This window comes from Anas platyrhynchos, chromosome 3 (assembly GCF_047663525.1).
Source record: "Anas platyrhynchos isolate ZD024472 breed Pekin duck chromosome 3, IASCAAS_PekinDuck_T2T, whole genome shotgun sequence".
NCBI classification, from domain to species: domain Eukaryota; kingdom Metazoa; phylum Chordata; class Aves; order Anseriformes; family Anatidae; genus Anas; species Anas platyrhynchos.
The window spans coordinates 99,022,291-99,035,842 of NC_092589.1; the positions used below are offsets into that span (position 1 = coordinate 99,022,291).

At 34.8% G+C, this 13,552-nt stretch overlaps 1 protein-coding gene across 3 annotated transcripts in view; it reads right to left on the minus strand.

The window, feature by feature from the left end:
* The window catches only part of MYOM2 (myomesin 2), a 78,447-nt gene that overhangs the window by 11,583 nt on the left and 53,312 nt on the right, over positions 1-13,552 (minus strand). For all 3 annotated transcript variants that reach the window (XM_038176556.2, XM_005012347.6, XM_038176554.2), the window contains 7 exons: positions 13,370-13,476; positions 11,491-11,535; positions 10,842-10,978; positions 6,527-6,671; positions 6,352-6,411; positions 5,053-5,120; positions 484-597 (listed from right to left, as the gene is read on the minus strand). In XM_038176556.2, the coding sequence (XP_038032484.1) occupies positions 484-597; positions 5,053-5,120; positions 6,352-6,411; positions 6,527-6,671; positions 10,842-10,978; positions 11,491-11,535; positions 13,370-13,476 (676 nt within the window). The remainder of the gene's footprint in view (positions 1-483; positions 598-5,052; positions 5,121-6,351; positions 6,412-6,526; positions 6,672-10,841; positions 10,979-11,490; positions 11,536-13,369; positions 13,477-13,552) is intronic.

The window sequence follows — 13,552 nt, forward strand, 5'->3', positions numbered from 1 at the left end:
CATATTATTCTGAAAGCAGAAAGACTTGATCAAGGGGAGGTTTGGACACTTGAGAAAGAAAGCAACTTTTCAAGGTAAAGCTTCAGACACAAGTTAGGCTATTTTGTTTACATAAATATAAACCTTAAGAAGTGATACACCTCAAACCTATTTATTTTAGTAAATAAAACTGAGACAACTGTCAAATATGAGGTGCTTGAACAAACTGAAAAACTGAGAAGAAGTTTTCTTATTTTCAATAAGAAAAAAAATAAAAAAGAGTTCAACAAAGGATGCTGAAGCAACTTAAGCATAACCTGGCTGAGCTGGTAACAAAAACATATACTCTTTTTCTAGCAGTAACAACTCACTAGCTAATTGAAAGGCAGCAAATACACCTTTTCTTTAAAATGGTTCGTAGAAATCATGATAACTGTTTTAGTGATCTGCCTGGCAAATCTCTAACACATCACTGTCATTTCTAATCAGAAGGTGATACTGTACCCTGGGAATACTTAGGTGACATTCTCCCTTCTGCAGATCAGGCATCTCATCGACATCAATCCCAGAACCATCCTTATACCACTTGAAAACAGTCTCCTTCTTTGTGTTTGCAACCTGTACAATAAAAAATGCACATAAGCATGGCTCTATCTTGATGAAATACATTGTAGTGTATGTAGTTACATACACTTTCAGCATACATACTGTTACATACATACATACATAGTTACATACTACTTTCAGCATAAGAAACCTTTTTTTTTTCTTATATATATAACATACATCAAATAGCTAAGCAGAAAAAACAATTCCGATTCAGCAAATTCTTAGTATTTGCAGCACAGAACTGGTCAGAATTAGGCAGCTCAGTGCTTAAGAGCACTGTCAAATCTTTAAAGGCAATCCTGTCCAGGTCCTTCCTTAAAGGATTTTGCATCCTTGTTATACGGTTGTAGTTTGTCTAGAGATATCTGTGAGAAGTATATTTGAAATTACAGATGCTGAACTCTCTTTTATTGTTTTATGTTTGCCATGTGTCTCCAGAGACCTGCAACACATTCTAGGCCCTATCTTGGAGAACATTCAACCAATTTGCAGATTCATCCTGGCTACCTAAGCAATGCCTTTCAGGGCCAAACCACAAAAAGCAACTGAAATTACTATTCTGAAAGCATTTTACTTCCCTTCAAAAAGACTTCAGAATTGTGAGCTGCACTAGAAATTCTTTTTTTTTACATTACACTGTATCCTACAGGAAATACGAAGACTTGAGAAATCCTACAAATTGAAGTCTCTTTCAATACAAAGGAGCTTTAAAAAGTGTTTCAGATACAGAGAAGGTTCTTAAAAGACCAAATTTTGCTGTAATAGTAGCAGCTAGTCTGAGCAATGCATAAATAAACTACAGCTATACCTCAAGTACTGCTATAATTTTGAAATATAAATTGTCTAATAATGACACTTAAAATATTGCTGGATGAATGGTCTCAAAGTGTGAATTCAAAGAAGCTAAAAGCCCAGATCTCCTTAGAAACATTGTTAATATATTTTATTTTTCTTCCTTTCAGAAGCACTATGGTTTGTTTGACGTCACTAACCTTATACCCTTCCAGGAATCACAGAATTACAATCGTATTTCTGTGTCTAGCCTGAATCCCCATCAACATGGCTTTGGTAAAAGGAAAGAGCTAGCAAGATGCTTAATCCCCAGGCAGTCGCTTAAAAAAAAATAAAAATCCTTAAAGAACTGAACAAATGGATACTGGGGAGCCCAGAGGTTAATTTATTTCTGAGTTCTGCAATAGTTTTCAAGTGGATTGCTAGGAGGGAAATACATGCACCAATTTCTAACCCTTTCACATTAGAGGAGTCTTATTCTGTAGATGAACAGCTCTATGAAAGCTCTCTGTAGAGATGACCAGACAAATAGGAGGAATTTCCCCACCACCACCACCTTTCTCCTGTACTGATTCCTGGAAGCTCTCTAAATCCTGTTCACATTAATCACATATATTGCTGTTTAATAACTAGCGTGGTTGCTATGTATCTCTGACAGAGTATTTGGGATCACAACCTGGCCCAAAGCAATGTCTCGCCTGAAAAATAAAAAAAGAAAAAGAGCAGCATTTTACATTTACCAGTAACTACAAAGCAGCTGTTCCTACAGTCATATGACATGAGTGGCAATTTTATTTGAACAAAGCCCGAAGGAACAAGCCTTTAATGCTTTTCAACAATTTTTCATCAAAGACTGTTAGCACTCAATCTGACAATAAATAGACTGAGATTCAGACACATGCAGTTTGCAGCGCCAAAGTTATTTCATGTTGACATTTACTATGAAAAGTTACCTTTTTTACTGTTTAACCGCACACCAAAAATCTTGCTTTTAACAAATACAGTACAAATAAAGGTCAAGACGATGCAAGAGTGGGTAGCTTCTGAACGTTCTGAAATTTAGAACTACTTGAAGAAAAATGATGGTAGATGCTGGCATGTAAAGAAAAATAAACATGCAATGAAAAGGAAACACCAGCAAATTGTTACTGAGATGGACAAATATGTCCCCCTCTCATTGAGGGTCTAAAAAGTTCATCAATACAGTTCATCAACTTCAGCTATTATGGAATTAATGATTAAGTCAAACAAAAGTCAATCAGGTCAAATCCCATACAATGGAAGTGGTACCTGAATGCTACATTTTGTGTTCTGTTACATAGCACAATCTTTGTTCATTATTATTGACAGCACAGGAAGGATATGGACCTATTAGAACAAGTCCAGAGGAGGGCCACGGGAGGCTGGAGCACCTCTCCTGTGAGGACAGGCTGGAAGAGCTGGAGTTGTTCAGCCTGGAAAAGAGAAGGCTCTGGGAATGGCCTTCCAGTACATAAAGGTGACTAAAGGTAAAGCTGGGGAGGGACTCTTTGTAAGGGAGTGTAGCAACAGGACACAGAGTAATGTCTTTAAACAAAAAGAGGGTAGATTTAGATTAGATAAAAGGAAAATAAATTTTTTACTGTGAGGGTGGTGAGGCACTGGAACAGGTTGCCCAGATAAGCTGTGGATGTCCCATTCCTGGAGGTGTTCAAGGCCAGGTTAGGTGGGGCTTTGAGCAACATCGTCTGGTGGGAAGTGTCCCTGCCCATGGCATGGGGATTGGAAGTAAATGACCTTTAAGGTCCCTTCCAGTGCAAACCATTGTATGTAGAACCATACCTTACATATTTGACATGTTTTTTATATGTAGAACCATATGTTCACTGTTATAAATCTGGATCACACCATCAGTTATGTCTTACACAAGCTACCAGTTTTTAAAGTCTTCTATTTCATGCCATAGTCTTTGAGAAATTCCTGTTCAAAAGTCCTCTCTTGCATGTCACATCACATCCTTCACATTATCCCAGGCTCTTTCAAGAGATAAGGACACCCACAAAAATTATTTTTTCACAAGGGCACTACAAAGAGGTTAGAAGAGACCCGGATCTAGGCAAGCCCAGTCTTCTTTACAAGAAGCCAACTAAGCAGTGTGAATATGAGCCACTCTGAAGGAAATGATATGGCCTAGGAAGGCAACAATTGCTCCTTGGATAATTTTATTACTGAAGATACAGCCCAGGTCAGCCACACCTCTGACTGGAATGTCAAGTACCTGAAATTAGTCAGACAAATCCAGGTGTTATTGTTCAACTTCTTCCTATGTATAAATACCAGTTAAATGGCCATAAACAACAATGGCCTGAACCTAACAGCCAGTCACACACTAACAATAATGAACATTATAAGGTCAAAGGCATAGTTAAAAGGATGAATTTGAAGAATGCCCACATCCTATATTGTATTTACACAAAATGTTTTGACCAAACAAATGAAAAGTACACTGGTAAAAAGCATATAATCAGCCTTTCACAATTTCTGTGGTATAAATAGGCTCTACTGTCAAAGACAAGAGGATAATTTCAGATTAATTTGTAGAGAATTAACACTAGTATAACTGGTTCAGCAACACTTAATTAATGAAAGGATAAGCAGAGTTCATGCCTGAGGCAAATGCACTATGAGATTATAAAATGCAGCAACTACGCAGCTCAGTATCAGCAAAGGTACCATGTTAGCTAATGAGTCTTGAGCACTAAAAGGGGGCACGCAGAATGGCAGCTTCACCCCCTAGGTCAGTTCTGCTGGGAATAAATTGAGGTTAAAGGCCTCCTAATTAGTGAGCAGAGGGGAAAAAAAAAAAAAAGGAAGAAAAAACTGCATGTATATTACTCATATTACTCATAATGAATGATTCAAGTTAATCTAATTAAAAGTCAAAAACTTATTCAAAAGAATGAAGAAAATGAATACAGTTAAGTCTGTACAATAGGAAAAGGCAATGAAGAAGAGTTCAATGCTTGTTAAATTCAATTAACTTTGTTATTGAGACCTCTAATTAGTCATTCTAGAAAAGAGCTACAAAAATGAAAATATATCAGTTCAGAATGGCATATAAAGACCTTAATAGAATTTACTCTGAATTCTATGCACATATGCATTAGTTATGATTCCAAAGTCATTAGCTAAATATAATAAAAATCCTGTTCTATAACTTCAATTCTAAAAACTTTTATTGCATGTTTGGCTACAGTTGATTAAATAATGGACAATTTGTTAGAGGAAGCTCCAAATCAGAAAACTGCAGGGAAAGAGTTTGAACTGTGGCTGCTTGTTGAGGAAGGAAGAAGGACCACTTAGGACTGATTATTTTATTTAAATAATTTTTATGACTCACAGTTATTATAAAAGATTAGATTATCTAAATATTTCCAAAAATTGTTTTTCCTTTTTTAATTTTTAAGACTACTCCTGTTCTAAATGAAGGATTTAATCTTGCTTTTTGTTTGTTTGTTTAAATGAGAACTACTGCTGAAGAACAAATCAGGAAGTTTGATTTAAAATTCGTCCAAATAAAAATATTTCAGTAGGAATTTTTCCATTGTAAAAACATCAAAATCTTTCCACATATTTTCCTACCTCAGCTACTAAGCAACACATTCTAAAAACATTTTAAGTATATTTCCTCACCTTACAAGCAAGTAGAACTTCGCATTCTTCTGTAACTTCCCAATACAAAAACTCTGAGAAGTGAGGACCTAAGAAACAAAATAGCCTTAAAGCATGTGTTGTAAAATGAAGGAAAGGATAACAGAGTTATCCTTTGTGAAAGAAACAAAAAGGCTAATAATTACATTCTCACATCCCTACACCAGAATTATCAGAGAGCACTCCTGAACTACCCATGAACAAGAAGGAAAATCGTGCAGTAAGTATTAATTGTATTAACACACGTGTCTAAAGTATAGATTAGAAACCTGAGGCACTTATCTGTTAGTTTGTAGGGTAAATCATGTAGTATTCCAAAATGTAAAACAGTGAGAAAAACAACTATGTTTATTAAATAAGTTTATGCCCAATTTCTAAGCAAGCATAGGAAAGAAATAGAATAGTTACAAACAAGATGATGTGTTTAATGCATGTGGAACTTAAGAATAAAATGCTGTATTCAAATGCTCACCAAATTACAATTTCAAAGCAAAAAACCCATGCCTGACAGTTTTTGTCCAAATTAATTGAAGTTAAAAATATATATTAATCATTCCAGCAGAACAGGAAATATCCCTGTTCCCTATTTAGGTTCTGAAGTCAATTATGTATGTCCTTCAGTAAATTTACTGATATACATACTCTTTGAAGTTATTGTGGTTACTCATATCAGTACATTTTTGAGTATGTTTTAATGTCTGGAGGGTCAGATTGCAATACCCACAGATGGGAGGTAGCAAAGTCCCAGACTTTCACTTAAATCATTGATTGTGAGTATATATACAGTATAATTTCTTCCCTAAATCTATTTTTATCTTAGACTATAAAACAAATGTATGTACATTTAGTACCTAAAATTTTGCCTGGACAGAAACCACAGGCTCAGGATTTTAATCTTCCTTTACTGATGTTTTGCTGTCAGTTCTTCTGTCAATTATAATGAATGGACAACTTGTGTGTTTAAAACTAAACATGCTGAAGTGTTTTGCTGGTTTGAAGCCTACAGTAAGCATACTTCTCATGAATATTCAGCAAATATAACCTCTTGTAAGGATTCCCACTTTATTTCTCTACTTAATGAAAGTTCTGTCAAAATTTGCAAGTATTATACAACAATGTTAGAAAATAATATCCACATCCAGCAAGGGTTCAATACCCCCTCCAACTGCATGATATACTTATCTTCTAATGAAGTCAATGGAAGTTAGAAGCACCTAGTATTCACCAGGAATGCATTGTGCACTGCAAAATGGGCCAGAAATCACTAATCTGTTCTCTTACCTTGCTTCCTGAGAAATTCCTTTCGTTGGAGCTCAGATTCAGCCAATACTGCCTTAAATGCTATATTTCAGAAGAGGTGAACAAAAGATCAGTTAGTCACAAAAGCAGTCAAGGAATAATTGAAGTTTATTTCTTCACCTGTCTCACTGAAATTTTCCATGTTTAATGAACTTACCATCTCCAATGAGAACCAATGAAGACTGGTTCTTGGCCTTTCCATCTTGAATCTGTACTGTGTAGGTACCTTCATTGTCAATTGTAAAGCGGTCCATCACCATTTCTATAATACCATTTGGACGGTCGCAATTTATTTTATGCCTCTGAAATAAATAAGCAATAACTTTAGTATGGTGTTAATTACTTACTTATGAATCACTATCAAAGTATGCATGTTTTGGATCCCCCAACTCCACACTTGATCTTTTTCATGTTTTCATTCTTTTTAATCATAAACTATAGGAAGAGGGCTGTGATTTCCTTTGCTATTGTACAAGGTCCCAGAGGTGGCAGGAACCTCTGTGTGCATTTGGAATACTCAAATCATCATAATACAGGTGTTTTAGATTTAAAAATAATAGTTTACTGTACTATGCACGTTGGAAGAAGAGCCTCCACATCCAGCCTTTAGCTGCAGTACAGCTTCCAGCTCAACAAAGGGTTTTGCTAGTTTGAAACACTGTTCCTAGCAGAGTATAAAGACAGCTGCAAGTGTTAAGTTTGTAGACACAGATCTTCAAACATGTACCTTGTAAATAATTCCATTATAACAAATTCAAACCATCATAACTACTAAATACCTCTAAGACATAAGTGGCAGCTTGATACAGGATTTTTTTCCTCACTAAAAAAAAATATATTTAGGAAGGATATAATGATTTGCTCGTCTTCTACTACCTATTATTTTTGGGGAACACTAAAGTGTAAGACCATGACAGAGAACAGTAATTTGTGGCTTCCCCGTTCAAAACCAACAGAGATTCTGGGAACTAAGAAGATTAACAAAGTCCAACAAAAGAGAATTAGGATTCTGTCAAAAAATCTAGCTACCTACTAAAGTCCTTGGAGAATACCCAAAATACCAAATATTGACTTGACTTCTAAAATAAATATGCTTTTCACTGTTTGTGTCCTTTTTGTGTTTGCTTTCTAATAATTATTCCAGAAAGATAAATTATAAGCAGGAATCTTCAAGAAAATAGAAAATTATAAGCAAATATTGGACAATAAGTGCAAAATGTGTTTAGAATTTGCAGGTACTATTTTAGATATAACCATATTATCCTAAATAATATCTCTTTCATTCAGTTAGTAAACTATGAGGATCATGTGTCCCACTAACAGTGACATTGTTTGAATCTCAACTAAAAAATTCCTGAAGTAAAGCAAAAAATAAGTACACAAGTTACTTGGTCAATGTGTTTGGGTAACTAAACAGCTAAGGATGTTACATGACAACTGTTCCATTCATGAGGGGGCAAAAGTATCACTTTTAAGTGATGCAGTAAGTTATTATAGAGCCTGTAGTTGTTATAAGGAGACAGGAGGCCTTATAAACAGAATATTTTTATTAACCTTCTTGGAGTCCAAAACCTGAAACAGATAAAGCCATGAGCTTTATCTGTGTGTTTAGGAAAGAATAAGAAAAAGGAAAGGAAAAAAAGAAAAGGGGGGTCGGGGGGAGATGGGGTAAAAGTAACACTTGTTGAACTCTCTTGGACCAGTTCCTTAAGTGGAAGGAACTTTAAGTACTTGTCTAAAATTAGAAAGAATGACCCCACATATATTTCTTCACCTTTGAGGGACGGCTCCCAGCCAGCTTCAAGAACAGATTCACTGTTATATGGACAGCAAGCCTGGTAGAATAGCTCCCACACAGATGCAGGACTTAATGCAATGTATGCTCACTTAATGTTCAGTACACCAAAACTACCAACTGGGGAAAACCTGCAAAAGTAGTCAACTGAAGGACAGCTATAAAGGTAGGGAAATCTGCCACACTTGCAGCTACCTGAGGTGCCTATCTAAGAATAGCATTGACATATTCAAGGTTGTTAGCATTCATTACTGGTGCTTTCAAATGTACCAACAGTACAAGTGTAAATTAGGGTATGAATTTGTAAAGTTCTGTCAAGTTTATAATAATGTCAACAACAACAACAACAAAAATGCATCCAATGCACATTATAAACTGTATGATACTACAGAATACCTGAAAAAGAAAGAGTCAAAAGTACCGAGGAGAAGACAGAACTGAAAACATGAAAAATATTGTAAATGCCTTAAATAAATGAAAATATAAAGCCATGGTTCAATGTAACAGAGAAAAAAAAATACATAGGCACTAAAAATGAGACATAAATGAAATGTCTTTTCATTCCCCTTCATCTTAAAACTAAAAGATCATTAAAAGAACATGTATTATGGAATTGTGAAATGACAAAATATATCTTAAAATGGATGAAGACGGTAGGACCAGATGACCTTGACCCTGTTTTGAATTGAATAGCGGTGGTGCCTGCCCTCTCCTAGAAATCAGAATAAGGAACACTGAGGCTTTGGGAATGAAAAGACTTCAGTGCAATTCATATAGAAATAACGGGCACCTGAAATTCAGAAAGGTGTTAGGAAGACATGGCAATCAATTAGAAAAGAAGGAAATGTGTAAGCTTCAGAAATTATTTATTCTCTTGTATAGGAATTTGTGAAAAGCGAACAGTTCCAAAAAATTAATATAACCAAAAATAAGTATAATTACTCATATAAGAGATTATACCACTCATATATATTATATATATGAGTGGAGAAGATCGGCCAGGTAGATTTAAAAGAGAGGGTAGGTATAGTTGCGGCAAATTGTCAAACAGCACAAATTCAAATTCTCACTTTTAATTTCTTGCCCACAGAAGTCAAGGACAACACTTGCATTAATTTAATGAGTTCTCAGAGAGAAGGTTAAATTGAGATTTTCCAGAAGCAGAACAAGAAAAGCAAGGTGTATGTTTCAATCTGATTCTTTAACACACTTCCTAAAATGTTTGTATTTCTTGCTTTTGAGTAAAGAAAAATCATTAAAAGATTAAAATTACAGCTGAGTAAGTGGGGTTCAGTTCATTCAATTCTCAGATTATTTCAAAATATTACAGAAACTGTTCCCTTTGTAGCACCTAGAAGGAAAAATTTATCACTTTAGCCAGTGTCAAGAAACAGGCTACTATTCACCAGCATAATGGTCTATTGAACATGTTCAGTGACTGTAGTCCAGTCTCCAAGCAGGTTTTAGAGTGTAATTAGGCTTCTAACTATTGCCATTATGCAGCAAGATGAAGTTCAATGATTTTATTGGCACCATAAATACCAGGCTTTTATGTGACTTTCCACAAAAATATCATCAATCTCCAAAAGTAAATGTCACCTGTGGGTTACTAATTAAAGAGGTGAAATAATGCAGATCCACTTCAAGGCACTCTCTCTCTCTGATGTCAACACTTTCAAAACATATGTGAACTAAAAATAGCTTATTCTGTTCCAACAAGACTGCCAAGAAAGAATATTGCAATTTCAATACATCCTAGTCACTAATATTCAGGCTTTCACTGCTAGAGTTTATTACTTCTTAAATTAAGAAATGCAGAGAAGAGAAGTATTTTGCTGAGGAACACTTCCTCTTCCACCTGTCAATATGTAATTAAAGGAAATGCTCCTTGCTTTTCTATGGTGTAAGAATGCTGACAAGCTTCTGTAGCCAAAAACAGGCTTTGCAACCTCAGGAATAAACTGAAACTTTCAAACAGCTGCACTGTAGGTGGATTCCTCACAGGAAAAGATATTTCTATTTATGCCCTTTATATGAACCTTACTCCAGCTTGGCAAGGATATGCCCTTGCTTTCTTCTCAGCCCAGTCTTTTTAGTGTCCCTTAGCATGAATGGTCTTGCTAGACCACAAGAATACAAGAAGATGCATTCCATCTGTTCTTTCGTTTTCATGTAGCCATTCAGTGCCTATTTACTGTCAAGGCCAAAATTAAAAATAATAATAAAAATAAAGGCAACCGACACCATGTAAAACTTTTGTATGCATGATTATTGTTGCATTGTCAAGTGCCTCGCACGTTATATATAGAACTACTAGCAGTGGCCTCAGAGTGCCTCAGGGAACAGCATCTTGCTGTTTTGCAGTCAAAATCTGTACTTGAAGCAAGCAGCTTTTTTGACTTGAATTCTTTTCCTAAAGTATTTCAATGCTACTTTTAATCAGATGCATTTATTAAGGGTCTCTTTGACTGTTGGTCATCTAGAATAAGATCTCTCTGCAACATGAATTCTACATTGTGAAAAAGATTAGGGCTAAAGATTGACACTGCTTTCAAGTATTATCAGACTGATACTAAGTAATTTTAAGCAACTATAAAAATAGAAAAAAAAAAACAACTCAGTGCATAAACTGTTATTAAGCAAATTCACAAATATATAATACTCAATATGCACTTACATCACTATTTTCAACTTCTTTATCATTAATAACAAATCTGAAGGTAGAATCTGGTGATAAACTCTCAGCTTGAATCCAGAAACGAACTTCACCTTTCTCAAGAACCTCATAAGCTAATTCTGATTTCAGAGGTATTGCTGCAGGGGAAAAAAAAAAAAAAAAAAAAAAAAAAAAAAAAAAAAAGAAAGGAAAAAAAAGTCAATAATGCATGAACCCTCCTTAGGAAAGGGACAATTGTAGTAAAACATTAGCACCTCCCCATTATTTTTGGAATGCTAAATATAGAATAAAGTTTATGCAGGGAAAATACATTTAATGTTCATTTTTAAATTACGTTCTCAAAGAGAGAACAGGGTTTATAATTTATTGTTTGCACAATATTTAAGGAATCTGCTAGTAGCAGACTATAACATATTGTCAAAGTAAAGTTAAACTCTGAAAGACTTATAAGTAATGACAATATTTATTCAATGCAAACTAAATGCAAACTTTCCATTCTTCTAAATGAATGGAACGACAAGGAAAGCAAGTTATTCCATGAGAAATGAAGCTTCCATTGTCTCAGGAAGAACCTTTTGGGAACTCTAGTCATAACCACATAATTATACTTCTTCTAGAAATATAGAATAAATTCAGATTTTCAACTTACTTGGATTTTTTATTTCATTGCTTATTGCCATCAAACGTTCCAACTCTGAAATTAAGAAAAACATGCATATTTTCATTTATTCTGAAAAAATAGTCGGAATATGAATGTCAAAGAAGGTAGATAAGAATATCAGCAAATAATTAATCTCTTTACGTCTTATATGTGAAATACTCAACTTTCTTTAGAAGACAATGTCTTAAAAATAAGATTTAAGAAATGTAATTTCTGATGCATGGATTTAGTGAATGTTCCTATTTCAAGCATACTCTCTTATGTGAGAAAATCTAAACAGGGGATGAAACCTATTTTAAACTTCCCGTGGGACTGAAACTAAGGATGGGAGACAATAGATTCTAACCAATGCATAAGGTTCTTTTATATGCTGACCTCCTTTCTGACAAAGTACCTGAAAATCTTGTTTTACTGTGGCAGGAAACAACATTGAGTGCAGATTTGTCTGAAAAAGGTGCAGAAAGTTCTACTTAATACATTAAATCCTCATGAAGGCTGTGTGAGTCTAGAAATCATATTCTTAGGTTTTCATACTAACCCTATTTATCATATTCATTACTAGTATAGATCTGGAATATGAACATCATTGCCAATTCCATATTTCCAGATAATGTAAAGACTGATAGAAATTAGCATTTGTGACATAGTTGAGGATTTAGCAAAATTACAGGAGAATTCATAGCATTTGAGGAAGTTGGCTGTGACATAATGGTTTTCAGCGCTAAGACAAAAACTGACACTCATTCAGGGACACAGTACAAATACAAGTGTAATTTTGAGTGACAGATATGACCAGAGAAGACGTGCTAAAAGTGGGTCATGAAACATCTTATCTTGAATAGAAAAACCTGGAAATATAAACTGAAGGCAACAAGGCCTATAAATGGTTATTGGAGTGATACTTCAAAACTAAACCAAAGGGAAGTTCTCATAATCAAATGCAGGCCTGATTATCAATAGCAAAAACATTAATCAAAAATATTGCAAGTTTACCTTCCCTAGCCAAAGCAGATATTGGTAATTCTAAGAATATACACAAATGGTCCATGTCCTGGAGAACTATTCTTTTGGTAGCTGCACAATAGTTTATTCTCAACACGTACTTTGAATGGGATTGATGCATTTTACACTGTGACAGAAGTCCTGTCTACTGTCAGACTTGCACAGTCTCACTGCTTCTTCTTGAACGTCAGAAAGAATGTGAGTGGAAGGATAATCATGTTTAGTTTGGGAACTGGGCATTACAACTATAGCCTGTGAACTGGGAAAGCAACAGTCATTTTTGTGAAAAAACAGCACCTTTCACCCTTCACCTTTCATCTCAGTACCCCTCCTTGGTATACCAAAGTCAGACTGAAGCAAATTCATTGTAACTCCAGTGATATAGAGTAGGTTTATTATATCATATGTAGAGCCTCAAATTCTGCTTCTGTCATATTAGATAAGACTCCTTGTTAGGCAGCTCATGAAGAACCAATTATAAGGTGTAAAAGGCTAGAAAGTCAAAGCACAGCATAAGATGAAGAGGTTCACAAAACAATGAAAAAAGAAACATTTTCTAGTGAAAGTGAAAAAGATCTTTGCAAACAGCATGCTGTTTTCATGTGCTGGGACTATAGTCCCAGCATAAATAAAACAAATCTAATTGGATTTTTTTTTTTTATTGCCTTAACTTATCCCAATTTTCATTATTGCAATAATCAGAAAAATAACTAATCACATGAAGTCAGTTGAGTTGTCTTTTGTTTTTTCTTTATGCACAGGAGAGAATGTATGGTTTGATTGTTTCGACAATTCTTTCTTGGACAATTTTCAGTTCAGTCAAGGTGATAAAATGAAGAATCATTTGAGATAGTAAGAACCTTACCTTCATCATCCATAACAAAGCTGGATGAAACTCCATCAGTATCACTAACTGAGATAGAATAAGTTCCCAAGTCTGATTTATCGGGATTCTTGAAGTACAGCTTAGAACTAAAATAATCAATAATGAAGGATATAATTAGTGGGTTTTCTCAGGTTATTGAGATTTTTAACAGTACAGGCTTCT